Source organism: Podarcis filfolensis (assembly GCF_964270895.1).
Source record: "Podarcis filfolensis genome assembly, chromosome: 16".
Lineage (NCBI taxonomy): Eukaryota > Metazoa > Chordata > Lepidosauria > Squamata > Lacertidae > Podarcis > Podarcis filfolensis.
In genome coordinates this window covers 4,277,963-4,297,584 of record NC_139620.1, presented here as the reverse complement: position 1 = coordinate 4,297,584, position 19,622 = coordinate 4,277,963, and the positions used below count along the sequence as shown (strand labels likewise).

Here is a 19,622-nt window from a genome sequence, read left to right as displayed (position 1 = left end):
ACTCACTGGGGGTGACCGGGGTGGGGGGTGGTGTTCACTGCCTCCCAGGCTAACCTACTTTGCAGGGATTAAATGAGTAGGGGGAGGAACCGTGTGGGGCACTCTGAGCAACTTGGATAAAAAAGGTGGGATACATAAACACAATAAAATAATTTAATTTATACACTGTCCTTCCACCGATCACAGGGAGGTTTACAGCACCAAAACACAAAATATGCTTTTCCTTCTACGCGCAGGCTCTGAAAAAATAGTCCGTTTTGTAACATGGGGGTGGGTACATATATGTGTGTGTTTGCATCTTATGCTTATATAAATCCTTGGGTATGTAAACATTTATTTATGCCTCCATGTGTTTGTGTATCTGTTCTGTGTAAATGTAATTACTAATGATCACGGGTTGAGCAGCAGAAAATCCCAGGTCCAGTTCCCGGAATCTCCTCTTATGTAGCTGCCAGTGTTGAAACCAAAATCATCTCATGGCCTTGCTGCCTTCATTTCAACACTACAATTTTTTGGTTGAGAAAAAATGCCTCTGCTACCCTTACAGGCCAAGGTTGGAAAATCTTTTTGGCTCTATGCTTCAGATCCAACTTGTGGGCCAGATCTGGTGGCTGGGGCAGCAGGGTCACCGACCTGTCAGTCACCTGACATCACCATGACTTAGCCAAAGTGGAGGTATGGGTACATGCCAGAGTCAAGGCGGGATTTAACGGCGCCCTCCTGCCCATCAAATGACATCATGAGGGACATCAGCTGATGGACTTGTGTTGGAGAAAACAGCCTCAGGGGCCACAGGGACCCAGGAACCCTCTGATGTAGTCTTAAGAGCAGGGGTGGGGAATGCTTTCAGCACGAGGGCCGCATTGCCTTCTAAGTCACCTCCTGAGGGCCAGAGGCAAAAAGTGGGCAGAGCCACTAATGCAAATTTTATAGTAGGCTAGTTTTGAACCGGGTCACTGGTGGGGCTGTGGGTTAAACCACAGAACCTAGGACTTGCCGATCAGAAGGTCGGCAGTTCGAATCCCCGTGACGAGGTGAGCTCCCGTTGCTCGGTCCCTGCTCCTGCCAACCTAGCAGTTCGAAAGCACGTCAAGTGCAAGTAGATCAATAGGTACCGCTCCGGCGGGAAGGTAAACAGCGTTTCCGTGCGCTGCTCTGGTTCGCCAGAAGCGGCTTAGTCATGCTGGCCACATGACCCGGAAGCTGTACGCCGGCTCCCTTGGCCAATAAAGCGAGATGAGCGCCGCAACCCCAGAGTCGGTTGCGACTGGACCTAATGGTCAGGGGTCCCTTTACCTTTCCCTAGTTTTGAATCACGCCCCAATCTATCCTCTACCCACAAGCAAGAGACATAAACAGAGTTCACGAAGCATGCAGGTTACTTAGGGGTTCAAAGCAGGACCCAAGAACGGCGTGGCTTGGGAAAAATTCGGATAGTGACATGGAGGGAATGTAAATGACTAAATTCCTATTCCACCCTTCCTTCTCCTCCATGGAGTTCAGAGCGGCAGGCACAGGTCTCCAATCCTCGCCTCCTTTTATGCTTTACAACAACCTTGCGAGGTAGGCTGGGTTTCAGGCTCCAAGGCCATCTGTGTTTCTGCTGAGACCAGGTTTATCCTGCAAGAAAACCTCCTGGGTCTCTGCCCACCCCCCAGAGCAAGGGAAGAGATCCAATCCCGAGTGGGGTAAGAGCCCCATCGGCGCCTTTCAGTGGCGGGGACACTCTACTCGCGAGTAAGGAGACGACTTCAGGGAGCAGGCAAGCGTAATGTGGGCATAAAAGAAATCCAAATTACAGGAATGCACAAATGCGGTAGCACAGGCGGAGACTCTTAAAAGAAATAAAGACGGCTTTATTGGACCGAGTAGCATACGGCATGTTACGCCCCATCGTGTCCGACAGATGAAGCTGATAAAACAGGCGTGGGGTGGTGTTGTTTTCTGAGAGAGAAGGGAAGGGGGTTTCAACATCCATTTGAACAGGCAATGATATGCCTCAGAGTCACGAGGGGCGAAGTGACAAAAATCCACGGCACGGCACATCGAGATGGGCGGCTACAAGGATGTTTGGGCAGGTCCGGAACCCAACCGTGTATTCATTCATTCTCTCTCTCTCTCTCTGCGCCAGAAACAAGTCATGGATGTGGCTGCGCGAAGCAGATAGTCCTCAGTTGTCCCGCCTCCGGTGACGGGAGGTAATGGCAGTTAGTCCCAGCGTTGAATGAGAAACCAGTCCCACTCACTTCTTGAGGCTGACTTGGAGCTTTTTAAAACGGGTCCAAGGCAAGGGTTGTCTTCCCCACCCCCCAATTTTTTAAAAAACGCCAGAACTTGTGCTTGCTGCTTCCTTAAAACCCAGTCAAAGCAAAGTCATTAAATCGTAACACTATAGAAAGAACCCCACTCCTCTTGCCTTCAGCTCAAAGAGCTGGTTTCCCCCCATGGAAATTGGGGGGTTTGGGGTTTGGTGGGTGTGGAAGAATACACTTAAATACAACTTCATAAATATTAACATTATGGGGAAAAACCAAACCAAAAAAAAAAGCTTGTGTTCTTTTCCTCCTCGCGGGACAAAAATAGACGATTCTGGGGATGTTTCCGAAGAGTCAAAGGGTGTCTAATATAGACATTTACTTAAAATAGAACTCTTAAAGAGAATTGTGGAGAGGGCAGGGTAAGGCAAGGAAGTAATTCCTCCAAACACAAAGCTGTGTTGTCACCTGGAGTTCTGTATGGCTAGAAAAACTGCAGGAATTTAACTACTTTTCTGCATTATGAATGCAAAATATGATTAGTCCCTGTCCCCCTACTTTTGTTTTTTGTTTAAAAAATAGAATCAACCAATTATTCCCGACATGTCGTCATACTTCCTGATCTCTTCACCATATCTAAGAGATCAGGAGTGCTCCGTTCGGCCTTCCTCCCCTATTCAGGGTTAAACAAGGTACACTTGTCAAGCCTGGGCTGAGTATAATGGCAAACCCTGGTTGTCCCTAAAGTGCAGCCCACCTGTGAAAAGCTAACCACGGGTAGTCAAAAACTGGCTACACCCACAGCAGGCACTGAAAAAGGGGAGGGGGTACGTGAACTTGTGGGGCACTCCCTGTTCCTTACAGAAAAAAGAAAGCGTTTTGCTTCAAGTTTAGGTTCCGGTGGAACAGAGGGAACTTCCACTATACACCAACGTTTTAAACCGGCCTGTCTTCATAAGCCTCTAAGCTTCTTACTGTGATTAATGACAGCAAGGGGGATATAAAAAAATACATTTAGGAGAAATATAAATTCTCTTGGTGGAATTCTCTAGGGAGGAAAGGGCTGTCATGATTTCAACTTGACCGTAAATGTAGAATATTACTTTTTATATATATATAAAAAACAACAACCCAAAAGTTATTGGCATGACACAAGTTCCAAACTGCCGAAGGGGCTCCTGTTTGGAAAGTTTAGTGATTATTTCACTAAGGTTTTATGCTGCCTTCTTCCCCCACTCTCTCTCTCCCTAGTTTAAAGACCTAGTTGCTTTCTTCATAGTCGAAGGGCATCACAGCTAGGAACGGAGTAGGAAACTTTCAGAGGAAGTTGGCTGTTTTTATAAAGCAAAAGGAGCTGGAAAGCCTCGGTGCTAAGATCTCAGCACAGATATATATGTGTGTATATATATATGTATAATTAAAAAGAAACAAACTGGAAACCAGGGAATTTCAAATTTTTCTTTTTTAAAAAAGGAGGTTTATAAGTCTGGAGTCCCTTAAAGGACTTAATACTGAGAAAAGGAGGTGTCTTCCTCCCTCACAAAGGCCAGGGGGGATTAAGTTTGGTCCGCTAGTCAAATGCTGAAGGCTTAAAAACCGTCCTTGCTTCTGAGCAGACGTGCTTACAGTAGAGTTTAAAGGGGGCGAGGTGCTATCGCTTGCGCTAAAATAAAAATCAAGATTTAAAAATGAGCAAGACGTCCTTGGATGTGTGACACACACCCCTTCGCCCCCACCAAGAGGATAGTTTCTCCCTTGGAGAAAAGGCTGTTCTTGGTGCGTCAGAAGTTTCTTGACCTAAAAACGACATACGTTAAAAAAACAACAACAACCTAAAGAACCAACACCCCAATACGGCAGTTTGAAGGGGGGGGAGAGTTTTAAATACAAGTTAAAAATAAAACGTCAACGTTCATCCTTTTGCAAAGCGTTCCAAGACCAACAGACACCCTGATCCCCCCCCTTCTGCTCCCATGGAGGATCGGGAGCAGAGAGGAGCCCCTTCGCAGCATCAAGACGTTCTCTGCTCAGGCATTTGGGACCACCTAGAAGGGTACCTGTCCCTTCTTGCGACACAGCCTGGAAAACCCCTGTGGCTCAGGGAAGCTCTTCCGCCTGCGCCAGAGGAAACCCGGGGTCCCCCGTCAGAGACCCGGCGGGCTTCAGGAACGCTGGCGGATAACACTACTTTGCCGCAGGTGTGTGTGTGAGAGGAGCAGAGCCCCCTGTTTTGTCTGTTCGGATCAGTTACAAGTTCTAGGTATCAGCAGCCTGGGAAGGGCTGGAGGTTCAGTGCTCCACAGACAACGCAGAGAGCGTGGAGGAAAGTCTTCCGCTCACGTCTAAAGGAGGAGTCCACCCCATGGTATTTCACTGCAAAAAAAGAAAGAAAGAAAAGGGAGTTAGGCAGGTTTCAGGAAGGTCGTGCACGCAGCTTAGGAGGAGATTTCTGTGGTGGAGTGATACATTGCGGGAGAAAAGGATATGCCATTTTTGGAAGGAGGCAAACTGAAATAGCCTTGGGAAGAAATGAGGATTTTTTAAAAAGTGGAAAGTAGTACCAGTTCTTGATGAGGGGGATCAGGAGCTTGGCAGCACACCTGAAGAGTCTGCAAATCCTGAATCCAGTTCGGTTCTGAACTTGTGGGGTTTTATTTAACTACTGTGGCTAAAACCGGAACTTCTCTTGTGTTACCCTGGAAGTGGGAGCTGCCTTAACAGGGCAGCTGCAAGCAGCAGCGTAACTCTGGAACTCCCTGCCTATTGACAGCAGAACCTTCTCTGTACTCTTTTTGGTTTAGACAACATTTTTGTTTAGACAAGCCTTTCTAGACATAGATGCAGAATGTGGATGTGTGTGTTTAATGTGTTTTTAGCTGATGTTTATCTTTTGAACATTTTAATAGTTGTTTTTATGGATACGGTCGTACCTCTGAAGTTGAACAGAATCCGTTCCGGAAGACCATTTGATTTCTGAAACGTTTGGCTTCCAATCGGCTTCTGGAAGCCCCTTCAGCCAATCAGAAGCCGCGGAAGCCTCGTCGGAGGTTCGGCTTCCAAAAGAACATTCAAAAACCAGAATACCCACTTCCGGTTTTCGATCGTTTGGGAGCCGGAACTTTCAACTCCCAAAGCATTCAGGAGCCGAGGTACGACTGTAATTCTCCTGTTTTATTCTCTTTGTAAACTGCTTTGGGATTCTTCTTTTTACAATGAAGTGGTGTGTAAAATTTATTAAACAAATAAGCACAGGCAAAGTCGACAAGCGGCCGCCTGAGGTTTGCCAGTGCTTTGCTAGGTCTAACAGTGAGTTCCAAGAGTCCAATGCAGTTGCCAGGAGGGCACCAAGCTGGCGACCCCTCCTTCCTGTAAATAAAGACAACTTACAAAGCTGATCTCCGTCTCTGGCAAGTCTTCAAATTGCTCCGTCAGCTCAGAGGGACGTCCTGGTGCGGAGGGTCCTGGAGAAATGCTGGGTGGGGGCAGAGGGGAGAGGGGGGAAAATAAGATGCTTTATAAAGGGGCACTATGATTATGACGTGTGGCCTCCCCAGGTTACACTGCAAAGGCTGCTCAAAAACAGGACTGGTGTTCGTTTATGGTACCAGCTTTCGTGGGCAGGTGTTTGCTACAAAGGAATCCCTCCCCCCCCCACAAGTGGCCAGCTGCTTGGTAGTAAGGACCTCTCCCCCAAAGAACCTCACAGCTGTATCAGGCCAAAGGAGGTTCATCTTGTCTAGCTTCCTGTTCTCACAGAGGCCAACCAGTTAACCCCAAGGGAAGCTCTTTAGCAGCATGTGAGAGTCACAGAGGAGGAGACCATCAAGATGCAAGGAGCTTCCCGTTGGTTCCCAGAGGGCTGCTGAGTCTTTCCTTCTCCTCCACTGCAGGAAGGGGAAAGATCAGCTCCTTGTTGATTAGTTTAATCCACAACACACAGAAAAAAATGTCAGCCAGACCAGCTGGTAAAAACCAAAGCTTCCCATTCATCATTTCCATGGAGGGTGGTGGGGAGGGGGCATTTGAGAAGTAAAAAATGTTATTGCTGGCAACAAGAGTAACTCTTGAAGCACACAGGGATGAAAGGTGGGATCTTATTTCTATACAGCCGCTTGCTTAGCCCTTCCCAGGTTCCTGTTGCTCTTTCTCTGATCTCGCTTCTTTTGAATCCACTTAATTTCTCCAGACCAACTCTCTGCCCCAACCTGAACCAAGAGAGAGTTCAGCTGCAGACAGAAGCTGATCGCACTAGAGGGAGAAAGTCTGTGTCTTGGCTGCAGTCGCTTCCAGCTGCAGGTGGCAGTTTGATGGGATCTGGGGCTCTTCGATAAAAAAATAAGAATGGCTGCAAGCAAGAAACCTCCCCTTCTCCCTGATGAACTAGCTTTCTGCATGCAGGAGAATTAAAACTGTGCAAAAGTCTTGAGTGCAGAATTACCAGCTGAGCGGGAATTAGACCTTGCTTAATGTGACTCAACACCCCGAGGAAAAAAAAGGGGGGACCTAAATCCAACTTGCAATAAGCCCAACGTGCAATTCCATGCTGGGGGGGGGGGGACTGTGCCTTAAGGGATGGGGATGACCATCATCTGTGGCCCTGCAGAGATTGCTGGAACTCCCAACTCCCATCAACCAGCACGGCCAACATTCAGGGATGATGATGATGATGGTGGTGGTGGGAGTTGTAAGTCTGGCAACATCTGGAGGGCCAGAGGTTCTTCCCATTCCTGGGTATTATTGGGACACCGCACATTGATGGCTTCCTTGTCTGACAGGGTGAGTTTTTCACCTACTTGGGAGAACGTTGAACTAGCTACCTCTGAAGATAAGCTGTTTTCCTGTGACCTATGTGGAGATCAAGAGACAGACCTTTCATCATTCCTGAGACGGCTGTACTCTATTAAACACACACCAGTGACCCCCCAACTCCTTCCCTTCCCCCAAGATCTTGCGGGTTAAGGAAACCTCTCTTTTAAAAATAAAGAGGCAAGTGATGGCAGCCTCTCTAAAATGTGCTGCATTTCTATAGCCTGTTTCAGCTGAGAAAACACACTACGTGCTGTGACAGCCAAAAAGGCAGATGGCAGAATAGGGGGGTATTTGTGTAGCAAGGGACAAAGTGAAGTGAAGGCTTCTTAAGGAAGAAGACTGCTTTAAAACACAATTGTTTTGCCGGCTTTTTAAAGCCTACTCTTTCAACCTGGTCTTTCAGTCCACGCATGTGCAAAACACAAACTGGCCCTTTCACAAGGTGGCACAAATACCTAGCTCCAATTTCTCTCTCTCCCCACACCCAATCTTCACTGGGGCTGGGAGAAGCTCCTCAAAAATGAGGTAACTGGGTCATCTAAAAGTACATGAGAAAGAGGCGAAGGAAGAATGTGTTGTGGAAGAACCCCGAGGGGCCAGTGCAAGGCAGGGAGGCAGCCAGGCGAACTACTGTTTCCCTGCCTTTGAAGCTGCGGCACCCAAACTCCCCAACACAATCCCCAGGGAGGCTCCCCTTGATGCTGTTTTGAGGACAGGATAAGCTGCCTTGGTTTCCCCCAGGTGTTTTTGATCCTGCCTTTTCATTTCTGTGCAGCCTTCACACAGCTCTCTCAAAACGTATCATTTGTATGTTTTGATTGTGGCTGTTGTTTTCTTAAGATGTCCTGGGGGGTCTATCTGAAGGGTAGGGCGGAAACCCCGAAAATAAAAGAAGTTGGCTGACAGGAACTTATCATGCCTTATTTATTTCTTTAATCCCACAATCTGTTCCGAGCCCTACAGAGAAGGGGTGCTAAAAACCGGATTCAGGTGCACCTGCCTAAGGGCTTCCTGGTTTGTGTAAAGACAGACAAAGCAAGGCGGTCTCTACCTCCCTTAATCTATAAGCAATTTTCTTTTCCTTTTGGAATAGTTTTCGAGCTTGTGAATAAACAGAACAAAAATGCCCCACCGGCTGGTCTGCGTTATGTCTCATCTCACCTACGGCTACTGCTGAGGCTGAACCTGGTCTTGCTAGAACACATGTCTGCATAGCTCTGCCTGTAACCTAGGCAAAGATTAAAAGGGGAAGGGGGAAGGGTTAAGTGCATCATTCTATGTGGGCGAGACTGAAAACACAGCTGGACACCAAGCTGTGAGAAACCCAAGGAAGCTGTCTGAACAGCAGCCAGGCCCAGCCTTTAGAGTCTGCTTTCTGGGGCAGCTGAAGGAGGGCTAGAAGTCTGTATGACTGACTGAGTGGGCAGGGAGGCGGGAACAGCAGCTTCGCTGGATCAGACCAATGGCCGATCTCAAATACAGTACCCTTCTTTCCCATAATAGTTAGCCAGATGTCTCTGGGAATCTGTTCAGTCCACATTGTGGTGTACTCTCCATCCCAGGTGTGGGTAGGCTGGGCTGCAATCAACAGGAACCTTTGCAGGATGGTTACAGGTGATGGGGAGGGCAGGGAGCTGACAAGGCATGGATTCCTGCTCTGCCCCTGCCACGTACAGTCACAGCAAAGAGGCATTTCAGCACAACGTAAGAATAATCCAAACACCATCCAATCAGGACAGCAGAAAAGCCCCTCCTCAAGTTCAAAGGTCAAAAAGAGACAGCTACTAAACCACGGTTCAGGTCTTGGCCCCCCACCCCTCACCTAGGGAAGGAGGTCTCCGGAGTCGGATCCTTTGAGGTACCTGATTTGTGCACTTCCACTCCTATCGACCTAAACAGAGAAATAAAAAGAGAGAGAAAGAGATGGAGAGCATGCCTGACTCTCAGTGGCAATGAACTCAGTGGCGAGGATCTAGGAATCTGAGTTGTTCTACACAATACTTTTTTGAAAAGGAGCAAAAAACACACAAAACAGCTGGCATGGCTGAACCAAGAAAACAAACGTTCATATATATTCTCCCTCTTTTTTCCTCCTTTGTCCTGGAGAAGAATCCCACAATCCAATTTCCAAGCTGCTGATTCAGGAAGAGATGCAAATAAAATTTTAATCTTTAGTCCAGGAGGGATTTTTCCCACCCTTAAAGAAACACACCAGCAGGTAGAGCTGCTAACTAACCCCCAACCCAGCATCACCCCCTTTTTTATTTCCTTAAATCCCCTCTTCTCCTCTTCTCGTTACATACAGGAGAGGGAATTTAAGGGGGGGGGAAATGGGGTGAGGCTGGGTTGGGGATTGGTGATAAAGAAACACAGAAGGGAAGGAACATTACATGAAAAGAGAGAGAAATCAAGCTAGCGTGGTATATTTGTGTCAAGAAAGTGCAACTGCATTTCATCCAGTAAGGTGCAAAAGCGGGGAGAAGCAAGACAAGACAGACTTTTTAACCACAACTCATGAGTGACTTCAATTAAGCGCCATCAAAAAACCTGACAGCTCCCCACCTGAAGCTGTGATTTCCCTCATCTCTGTCTCTTCATGCCACGCAATTTTTTATTTTAAAAGGGGAGATTCCCAAATGCAGGGGCTGACTCAGGTCACAAGGCCCCCGAGCAAAACTGCTTTTGGCAAAGAGCCTGTTGCAATTAAAACCAGGGTTGTTGGTGTTTTTTTAAAGCTAGTCGTAAATGGCAATACCGCGGGTCGTGCAGCTGAAGACTAAGCTTAGCAGGGTGGGGTGGGCTAAATACAGGAGCAGTTTTGAACTTGCATGCCAAAATCCTCTTGCCCCGCAAAGGCAAATCTTGAGATAATGAAGATATTGCCAAAGATCTTTGTGACAAAACAGCCAGTCTACATTGATGTCCTGCCTGGAGACTGAGGCATCTAATGTGTCTTGCAGCCTGCTTGGATATTTCTTCCTAAGCAAGGGGAAGTTGCAAGGGAGAAGTGAAGTCCTGATCCTACAAGCTTCTCGTAACACCCCCCGAAAAGCCCTTGGGGAGCTCTAAGAACAGACTGACTGAATCAGAGCAAAAGTCTGTCTGCTCTAGTTTCCCGTCCCAAGCAGATGCCTTCCCTGAAAAGCTCACAAACAGGATGTTTTTAACACTCAATTGGGAGCCACCCAGAGTGGGGAAACTGGGGAACTCAGCCAGATAGGTGGGGTATTATTATTATTAATAATATTATTAGAGCCCCCTACACCCCCACACCCCTGAAATCCCATAGCTTCCTGCCTCTGAACCTCGGGTGCAGCCTGGTGTCTGTGTCCCTCATCTCCCTGTTGAACTTCGACATAGTAGACTAAAGGTCGGCGAGAGCAGGCAGACCCCAAGCCAGACTTGCCCCACTCCTTGAGGGATGCCAGCTGGCCCACCAGCTGCCAGCTTCGAAGGCAAAAAGAAGGGGGGAGAAGAATGCAAACCACAGCCAAATAAATTTGCTCTATTAAAGGGGAGGGGAGGGACCAAAGGATCGGTGGAGCACACCTCAGTCACTTTCCCAAGGCGCCCACTTCCCATCAGGGAAAGCCAGCTGCAAATCTGGGCTGCCATGACCACTGCCTGCAGATCCTCAGCCCTAGAGCGCAGGATGCGACAGTTAATAAAATAAACCCAGCCTCATTACAAACAGTCTTATGGCACACTGGTTTCTACACATACACACATGGAAAACCTGCGAGTCAACAAGAAGCCAACAGCCGGGCCCAGCCTTACCTGTTGGCTGGTGAATCGTGGCTTCTGCTCCCCAAGGAGGAGGTGGATAAGGTTGTGGCAGCTGAGTCGCTGTTTATTTCCTCTGCAAGGGGAGTGTGGGGGAGAAGGTCAGGGCGGCCCAGCTGGGAACCTGAGGAAGAGGGAAAAGGGGTGGTCAAGCTTTAAGCTGTAATTTGAGGACAAATTTGTAATTTGTCATCTTCATCCTCCCCGTTCTTCCTTTCATGTCTTAGCTTGGAACCTGCCAGGATTTTCTACCCTTGGCTGCTCACCCAACTCCCAGCCGGAGGAACCCTTGGCGTTGTTCCGTGCTATAGATGGGAGAGGTTTCCTCAACAGATCCCTGCTTCACTTCAGATAGTACCATAGGAAGCTGCTTTGTACCAAGCCAGAGCTTTGGGCCAGCTTGCTCAGTGGTGTCTACACTGATTGGCAGCAGCTGCTCTCTTTCAGCCCGGCCGGGATACGCCATTGGGGATTGAACCTGGAACAAAACGCTCTCCCCACTTCCTCTGGGTCTCTGCCCTACCCCACTCCATCCCAGACTAGTTTGAACAGCATCATGCTCAGAAAGACAAACAGAAGCCCCACCCCTGGCTAAATACACCACTGGGCAGAACCACTACGCACGGAAGGGGCATGAAAGCATTTGAACAGAAGAGTCTGGTCCCCCAACATGTCTTTCCCCTGTCTCTGCGGAGGGTTTTTATGCAGGGAGCATGAAACCTCCCCGCTTGAAGCATGGAATGCTGCAGCCGAGCAACTGATGAAGACAACTCTGGGTGTCGCCGCGGCTTGTCAGGCTGGGACAGGCAGGAAGGCCTTGGTCCTGACATGCCTCCTCGTCCTCCCCATCCCCCCCCCCAACCTCTGGGGAGCCACCAACCTTGCTCGACTTCCGCCTCCATCGTGAACTGCGCTTTTGCCTCGCACAGCCCTTGCACCTGGGATGGGGCGCCACCCTGGCCTGGCCGCCGGGGAGGTCCTGCACCAGACCGGCTCTTTTTCGAAGGGGAAGATTTAACTTGGAAAGGGAAAGAGAAACCACAGATGTGTATAGCAGATGTAGCCTTATTGGCAGCCTTTGTCTTGCCTATTAAGCAAGGCACAAGGCCTAACACACACAAAATATATGGGGTGGGGGTGGGGGTGGAAGGAAACTCAAATCACTTGAAATAGAAAGCTTTTGAAGTAGCTGCGACTCAACAATAACCAAGTTAGGACCACGGGGGGGGGGCGGAAATGGAACTGAAATGCCCAACATACTGTGGTTTAGTGGTTTCCCGAGGTCTTGAAGGGATGCTTTCTTTGGGGGGTTTGCTGAGCAAGACCCGTTTTTGTAGTGGGCAGAGTGCTGAACTAGGATACGGGGGAGACCCCGGTACAAATTCCCACTCAGGCCAGGAAGCTGCCTGCATGTGACCTTGGAGCCAGTCACTGCCTCTCAGTCCTCTCAAAGGGCTGTTGTGGAGACTAAGCGAGGAAGGGGAGAACCACGAGTGCCACTTTGAGCTCCTTAAGAGAAAAAAAGGTGGCATAGAATGCAACAAATAAATGAAACAGATAAGGTGTTGGGGCCTGAACCTTCACTTCAAGGCACGGGGCCTGATCCATCAGCTCACTGGCTCTGAAGCCGGGGCTGCGGGAGCTGCCTTGTTCCAAAGTCAGCCCACTGGTTCATCGTCACCAGTGTCACGTGCTCAAACAGGCAGCAGCTTTCAGAGGTCTCCTCAAGCCCGGCAGCTTTAACCAGATAGGCTGGATAGTCAATCCAGGGGCCATCGACAGGCAAAGCCTGGCACTGTGACTGAGCTTCAGCCTCTCTCCCTAAACATCCCAACCAAGAAGCCAAACCGAGAGGTTTCAATGGCTTCTTGACCACCTGCGGCCTTCTGGGCGCTGTTGGACTCCCATCAGCCAGCATGGCTATTGCTTGTCAAGGTTTTTTAGAAGCTCCAATGGTTTCTTATTGTCTTAACTTTGCAATTCTTTTTAATTTATACTGCTCTTTTTGATGTTTGTCTCTCTGGGCTCCTTTGGGAGGAAGGGCAGAAAGTAAATATAATAATAATAATAATAGGAATGATGATAGGAGTCCTGCAAATATCTGGAGAGGCAGAAGTCTCATGCCCTGGGCTAAGAACTGTACCATCCAGTATGGCAGGGTTTACTTTGGGTCTGCTGGGAATCCTTCCAAGGCACAAAAGCAGCAGAATTGTCACACTATTTTCAGAGGGGCCCCAGAAAAGCCTGCTAGAGCTCTTCCCACCCAGAACAGGGTACGTTTGTGACCAGTGAACCTAAGTAACTTACAAGGGATTTTCTTGAAGACAACGTTACACATGAACCGCTGGAACCTTTCTGCGTAAAAACTGGGCCGGTGAACTGAAACTGTGTCCTGCAAAACAGCAATGAAGAGCCAAACGGCAAAGAGTCACATCAAGTAAGCAAGGATGAAAGCAGGTGTAAGGGACATTAAAGAAAACAAAAAAACAACCAAGGCAACAAAATTTAAATCGGAATAAAACCAGCAACCATTTGCCCACATAGTACAAATAAGCCACCTCAAAAGCTGACATCTACACAATGGCCAGAAAAAAATTGACCAGAAACTGATAATTCATAACAAAAGGGCCTATTGTATGCCAGAAAAAAAGTCAAAAACTGGTGCCCAAAAAGATGTTTGGTGTCTGGTGGGCTTCTCTGGAGAAACCACCCCAAAAGCATTAAGGAGAGTTCACCCCAAAAGCTCTGTTCTATTTACTGAAAACAACAACAAACTATTACACCATCTAGTTCTAGGAAGAAACTCAAGGCAGCTAACAAATAAAAAACACCACAAAATGACTGGATCCTTGCATCTGCAGGCTCTGGTCTCCACCCCGCCCCCAAAGAAATGACAGCCCCAAATGACATACAAAAGCGGGGGGAAGGGAATAGCATTCTCTCTCTCTCCCCTTTACACCCCCCTTTCCGCCCTCTTCAAAGGAAAAGCAAACGGTCGTCACCACCCAGCACTTCCCAGAAAAGACAGAACAGCAAGAAGCAGTGGGTTTTGGCTGCTCACCCCATCATGAACAAGGGCTTTCCACGAGTGCTCCAACTTCTTAATGAACCTAGTAAGGAAGATTTTGAAAGGTGGGGACACGTTAGCCTCACAGATTTTAAAATCAGTGCATTTTTTGGAGCGAGGGGAGAAGAGGAGGAGACAAAGCAACCTTCCACTCTTCCCAACCCCATGTTTTGTCCACTGGCCTGCCATCCATCTTGCCTGTAATCCAAGCCTCCCAAATTCAGCTTCCTTCCAGAGGGACGCTCTAGGCCTCGCCAGGAGGATTACCTTGCCTGCTCCTGGATCCCCTGGTTTTGCTATTCCCCCAATTCTTAATAAGTAAAATGGCTGATTCTAAGCATGTCTGGTTAGCCTTGAATCTCAAACACAATGCAGGCCAATTTCTACTTTTGTGGGTTTTTTCCTGCAAACACATGCACACACTCCTCACTCTGAAGTTTAACTGGCTGCAACTCACCACCGAGTGGTTTGTTGCCTTGACACCACAGAAACACTTCGCTAACCGTGCAATACACTGAGCAAATTCCTGGCCAGAGCAAGCCACCGCCTGCTCCCTTTCCTCTCGCCTGACTCCCAGCCCATGTTATCACTTCCTGTACACTTCCCTCGGCACAACAACTCAACCTGATGTGCAGCCTAATTTGCGAGGGCTTGCCCGCTCAGCCTGCTTCGTCAGTCTTAATTACTTCCAGCGAGCTGGAGATTCATCGCTTGCCCGTCGCCATTTCCTAGGCAGCGAAGGCAGCCCTGCACCTCTTTGGGCTCCCCTCTGATGGCTTTAACTGTTATGCTTTGGCCTGCTGAACTGCTTGCCTCTGCATCTCCTCATAGCCACAGTAAGTTCTGTATCTGGGGGAATGCAAGGCAGCAGTTTTCCTTGGACTTGAGATAAAATCCCAATGCAGAAAAGCCCAGCCCTTAGGGAAGGCCAAGACCTGTCCCTTTCAGAGGGGTCCTCTAACTTCTAGATGAGAATTGGGAGTCTAGCCGCATCTGGAGAGCCAGCAGTTAGCCACATCAGAGGTGGGGAACTATTTGTCAACCCAAGGGCGGTTTTCTTCTGCGTGGCAAGACTTTGGGGGGTGAGGGCACACACGCCAGTGGTGGATGGGGCCAGAGGTCAAAGCAGGAGGGGCAATGGGCCGGTCTTTGTACTTTCCAGCTATGCAGATGCCGAAAACTTTTACACACACACAAAGGCACCTCTCCCCATCCAGCCAAGCGAGAGGCACAATCACAGTTCTCAAGGGGAAGAGTTCCTTTGGTGGGCGAGTCCTAAGGGCTGGGCAGAGAAGCCCAGAGGGCTGCATTTGGCCTCCAGCGTTTGCCATCTGTGCTGGTCAGGGATGATGGGAGTTGTAGTCCAGCAACCTCTGGAGGGCCCCAGGTTGGCAATGGCTGGATGAAGCGGTAGGAACATAAGAAGAGACCTGCTGGACCAGGCCAATGGCCCATCTAGACCAGCATCCTGTTCTCACACTGGCCGACCAGATGCCTGTGGGAAACCCACAAGGAGTATTCCAGCACAACAATCACTTCCTGGGGTTTCCAGCAACTGGTATTCAGAAGCAATGCTGCCTGCAACTGTGGAAGCCGAGCAAAGCCATCACGATACAAAGTTGGAGACTCCTCACCTGTAAGATTGCAGCACGTCGATGATCCCCACGTAGAGAAGCAGCCTCTCCCCCTTGGCGTTCCGGGCCGGGATCCCTCCCATTCTGGGCGAGAGAAAAAGAAAAAAGAGTCGAGTCTCAGAAGGTGCCCCAGCCCAGCCAAAAGGCATTTTCACCCACTGCTCCCACCCCTGTGGTTCAGCCCCACGCAGAGCCCACTGGCAACAGTTGGGCCTGGCTTGCCACTTGGCCAAATGCCCACACACAAAGCGGAGAAAGGACTGGCTCGCAGCATGAGAACAGCCAGGTCAACAGTTTTGGGGAGAGGCATTTGGAAAGCTCTTGAACAAAAGGAGGCCGAGATAACCGCTGCTCAGCTGTCACACGGTCTTCCCCAACCCGCTGCTCCCTCCGGTCATTTGAGATGAACGACTCCCGGAAACCCCCAAAGCAGCTGGAAATGCACTGAGTTGGGCTGGTTTAACGGCTGATCTAAGGAGCCTCCGAGGGGAAGGAGCAGCTCACAGGATCCAAGGCCTGGACTTCACAAGACAACACAGAGGACAGAGGTTAGCACCTCTCCCCCTAGCATCTGTCTGCCCCCCCCCGCCCCCGGTCATGCCTCCTATAGGTTAGAATTATCAATCCAATCATCTAAATCTTATGGGGATTGCATGCACCTCTTCTGAATTCAGAGCAATTTAGCTTCAGAGACCTGCTTCTGAAACATAACTGATCTGGCATAGGGCAGCTTCCTTGGAGATAACAGATACAGGAGGAAAAGTGAAGACTGTAGCAGGTGAACTTTCCGGGGCCCCCATTTCAAAGGCTAGTGGTTGAGGTGATGCCAAACCCCACAAGCCCCCTGAAATTTAGAGCTCCAACCTGCTCTCTAGGACAGCTACAGCCCACTTTTCCCATCAGCATGAAATGTTGCACAAAGCTAAATACGCAGATGTCCTTCATCTGCATAATTCAGTGCAGGCAACAAAACCAGGATCTTCTCGAAGGGACTCAGATCTTGCTTCTCGCCTGGTTGGCTGGGCACCCCCGTTCCAAAGCGGCCAGAGACTTACTGGTCATCCGTTTCAATGGTGCCGCCTCGCCGGGCTTCCCCTTGGATGGCCTCCATCGCTGTGGAGTACAGGGCCTTCTGGGGGGCTGGCCGCCGCGTGTCCGCCACGGCCGCCCCATCCGCCACGGCGCGCTCCCGCTGAGCCAGGTCGAGGTTGTGGACTGCCACGAGCAAGCTGTAGTCCATGATTTTGAAGCTCTGCAAAACCTGAAGTATCAAAAGCACACAGGTAACAATGCCGCCGGTATGTTCTAAAAACCAGGATCTAACTAGATCGAGGTATGCGGAACTTGTGGCCCACCCCATGGGAGCTAGAATCCAGCTTGATTTAGCAAGCATCAAATTTCCTTCCCCTGAGCTAGCAAAGGGGAGTCTGTGCTATGTTGTTTGTTCCTAGCCATTTTTTTAGTACAGTTTTCGAACATAATCCATTTTGGAAGACCGTTCAACTTCTGAAACATTTGAAAACCGAGGATTCAATGGGCGGCCAGCAAAATCCATTGAAAAAATGGAAAAACATGCAGCGGAAGCCATTCGACTTCCAAGGCATGTTCAAAAACGGAAGCAATTACTTCCGGGTTTTCGGCGTTCGGGTTCTGAATCGTTCAGCTCCCGAGACACTCGAAAACTGAGGTTCCACAGTACTCTCTTTACATTTGCAAGCTCCACACCTGGCTCAGAGACCCCAGCTGCCGCAACTCAGTGTGAGCAGAAGCTGCCTGGTGACCCCCGAGCCTTGGGTGGAAACAACTTTCCTCTTCCTACATACCAAGCAGTCTCTCTGCAGAGTCTTGCACAAGGCGCTGTACATGTCAGCGTCCAGGAAGAGGCCGTCGGCAATGTCCTGCATGAAATCCAGGTCCTTGTAGGTGGGGAAGACCTTCTCCCGCTCCTTCTGGGAAGCCCGGCGCTTGTAGGTGGAGCCTTTCAGGTCGTACTTCTGGTGCATGCGCACCGAGCGGGGCAGCAGGTTGTTCATCACCACAATCCGGATGTTCTTGCCGCCAGCCTGCACACAGTAGAGGCCGTAGAACTTGGGGAGGAGGGTCCGGGGGTTCTGGTTCAAGTTCTGCAATAGCGGGGTCGGGGAGGGGAAAAAAACCAAAGTTCTCATTGCAAAGTCAAAGGGAAATAAAGATAATAACAAGTTCAGAGCTGGGTAGGTCCAAAAAGTCACCCCTCCCAGAATGAAGAGTAGTTTAAGCATCATTATATTTAATAAAACCTCTCATTCATCGTATGCCGCTTTAAAAACAAAAAACCAGGGAGACAGCATCGGATTGTTCTGTCGCATCCCAAGTCGCCTGGCTCTCCCTCCCAGCTGACTCACCATGTAGTAACCCGGTAGCAGCTTCTGCAAGAACTCTGCCTCTTTGTGCTGAACTGTTTTGATGATGAACTCGTCGTCGCTGGAGACGTAGAAGATGGAGCCGCTGGCTCCGGAGTTGGAGAGCTCGATGAGGGGCTCACTGCAAAGGGAGCACTGCAGGGAGAGGAGGCAACAGAAGAAATGGAGAAGGACATTCTCACAGGCTTCTAAGCCTTGCCTCTCTGGACACAATGCCAGAGTTTCAGACAAGGGGCATCCCCAGCCCCACCTGGAAATGCTAGGGATTAAAACCTGAGAGTTTTTACATGCAAGGCTGAGTTACAGCCCTACAAGAACGAACGGCAACCAGAAGACATCCCAGTGGCACTCTTTCTCCAAGCCAGCCCCCAACGCTCAGGGAGTTGCTTGTTCCTGCTCAATGCCGCTCAAAGTGTACAGAGACTGATCTTTATCACCCCACCAGAGGAACCTCTGTTCTGCCCGTTTTAAGTACAGAAGTCAGACTGAAGCCTACCCACTCCACCCCGTCGCAACTCATCTCTGTCTGGAGAGAAGATGGGGAATTTTTTATAAAAAAAACCTGACAGGCACCTGCCTCCACTCACCAGGTAGTCATCTGGCCGGATCCCAAACAGTTCACGGAAATAGCGGAAGGCGACAGGAGCGTAGGTTTTGAAGCGGAAATCGTTGTAGTGATGGGCCGGGGTGAGGTTGCTGCCTTCACTGGAGATTGAGAGGACAGAGGCAAATGAGCACTGCGCTCTTTCTGAGTTGCCGCCTTCTGCTAAAAGCGGCTAGTTCTCAAACCTTCTACCTGCATGGCCACTTTCCGTATCAGTGCGTCTGTATCTGTGGCTCTGCTATGAAACTGGTACACAGCGCAGAGGGCTCTGGGAAGGCCCTAAGGAGCATCGTTGGCCCACACTGGCCCGCTGAGCCATGCCTTCACTTCTGTGAGAGCTTAAGATGCCCTCAAGAATGTGCCGCAGGGACACCAGTCTGTCATTCATGTGGAACCGCTAGTAAGCTTTCCAGGGAAGCCATCAGAGTTCCTTGCAAGATTTTTGCTGAAGACTGCTGAGCGTGTAAAAACGGTGTCCCTTAGCCCCTGTGTTTGTGTGCCACAAAGTAAAAACAGTGGCGACGCCCAAAAAGTGGGGCTCTTCTTCTTCCAGTGGGGTGGGAAACTTGCATCCCCCCAGAGTCTCCAATGCCCATCATCTTTGACTATAGGTCACCCTGGGCCTGGGACCCCTTTTCTTTAACTCTGTTTATAACATTGGGGGTGCAAGTAGCTCTATTCTGTTGTGTTTTTGAATCCCCCCTTTTAAAATGGTTTGTTTCTTATATTGTGTTCCAATGGATTTGTTAAAAGGCATTTATCGCAGGCAGCCCAGAAAATGCTATGAAATGGGGTGAGATTCAAATGCTGCAAATAAACTAATGAGAGGTGGAAGCCCAAAACATCTGGATAGCTGCAAGTTCCCTTGGAGGCTCAAGGCCCCTGTGCCTTAATGTTTTGTCCACAGTCTCAAATTCTGAGCTACCTAGTCAGCTGGGGTCTTATACTGGGACAGACCATTGGCCCACTGTGTTCAATGCAGCCTACCCTGACTAGCAACAACTTTCAGGGAAGGGGCATATTTTATGGAAAGGGCTGTAGCTGAGTGGTAGAGTACCTGCTTCAATC

The 19,622-nt window shown here is 49.4% G+C and overlaps 1 protein-coding gene across 25 annotated transcripts in view; it reads right to left on the bottom strand.

The window, feature by feature from the left end:
- Positions 1-1,835: 1,835 nt before the first annotated feature.
- The window catches only part of PIP5K1A (phosphatidylinositol-4-phosphate 5-kinase type 1 alpha), a 54,837-nt gene continuing 37,050 nt past the window's right edge, over positions 1,836-19,622 (bottom strand). For 7 of the 25 annotated variants that reach the window (XM_083591152.1, XM_083591167.1, XM_083591168.1 and 4 more), the window contains 14 exons: positions 18,538-18,655; positions 17,933-18,085; positions 17,372-17,671; positions 16,604-16,809; positions 15,549-15,632; positions 13,909-13,957; positions 13,155-13,239; positions 11,728-11,865; positions 10,842-10,971; positions 8,927-8,955; positions 8,226-8,292; positions 7,049-7,100; positions 5,643-5,727; positions 1,836-4,628 (listed from right to left, as the gene is read on the bottom strand). In XM_083591152.1, coding sequence (XP_083447278.1) covers positions 5,689-5,727; positions 7,049-7,100; positions 8,226-8,292; positions 8,927-8,955; positions 10,842-10,971; positions 11,728-11,865; positions 13,155-13,239; positions 13,909-13,957; positions 15,549-15,632; positions 16,604-16,809; positions 17,372-17,671; positions 17,933-18,085; positions 18,538-18,655 — 1,450 coding nt within the window. In that variant the 3' untranslated portion in view covers positions 1,836-4,628; positions 5,643-5,688. Of the gene's footprint in view, positions 4,629-5,636; positions 5,728-7,048; positions 7,101-8,225; positions 8,293-8,886; positions 8,956-10,841; positions 10,972-11,727; positions 11,866-13,154; positions 13,240-13,908; positions 13,958-15,548; positions 15,633-16,603; positions 16,810-17,371; positions 17,672-17,932; positions 18,086-18,537; positions 18,656-19,622 lie in introns of those variants that run through there. The other 18 variants (XM_083591156.1, XM_083591148.1, XM_083591150.1 and 15 more) reach the window with 7 other exon arrangements.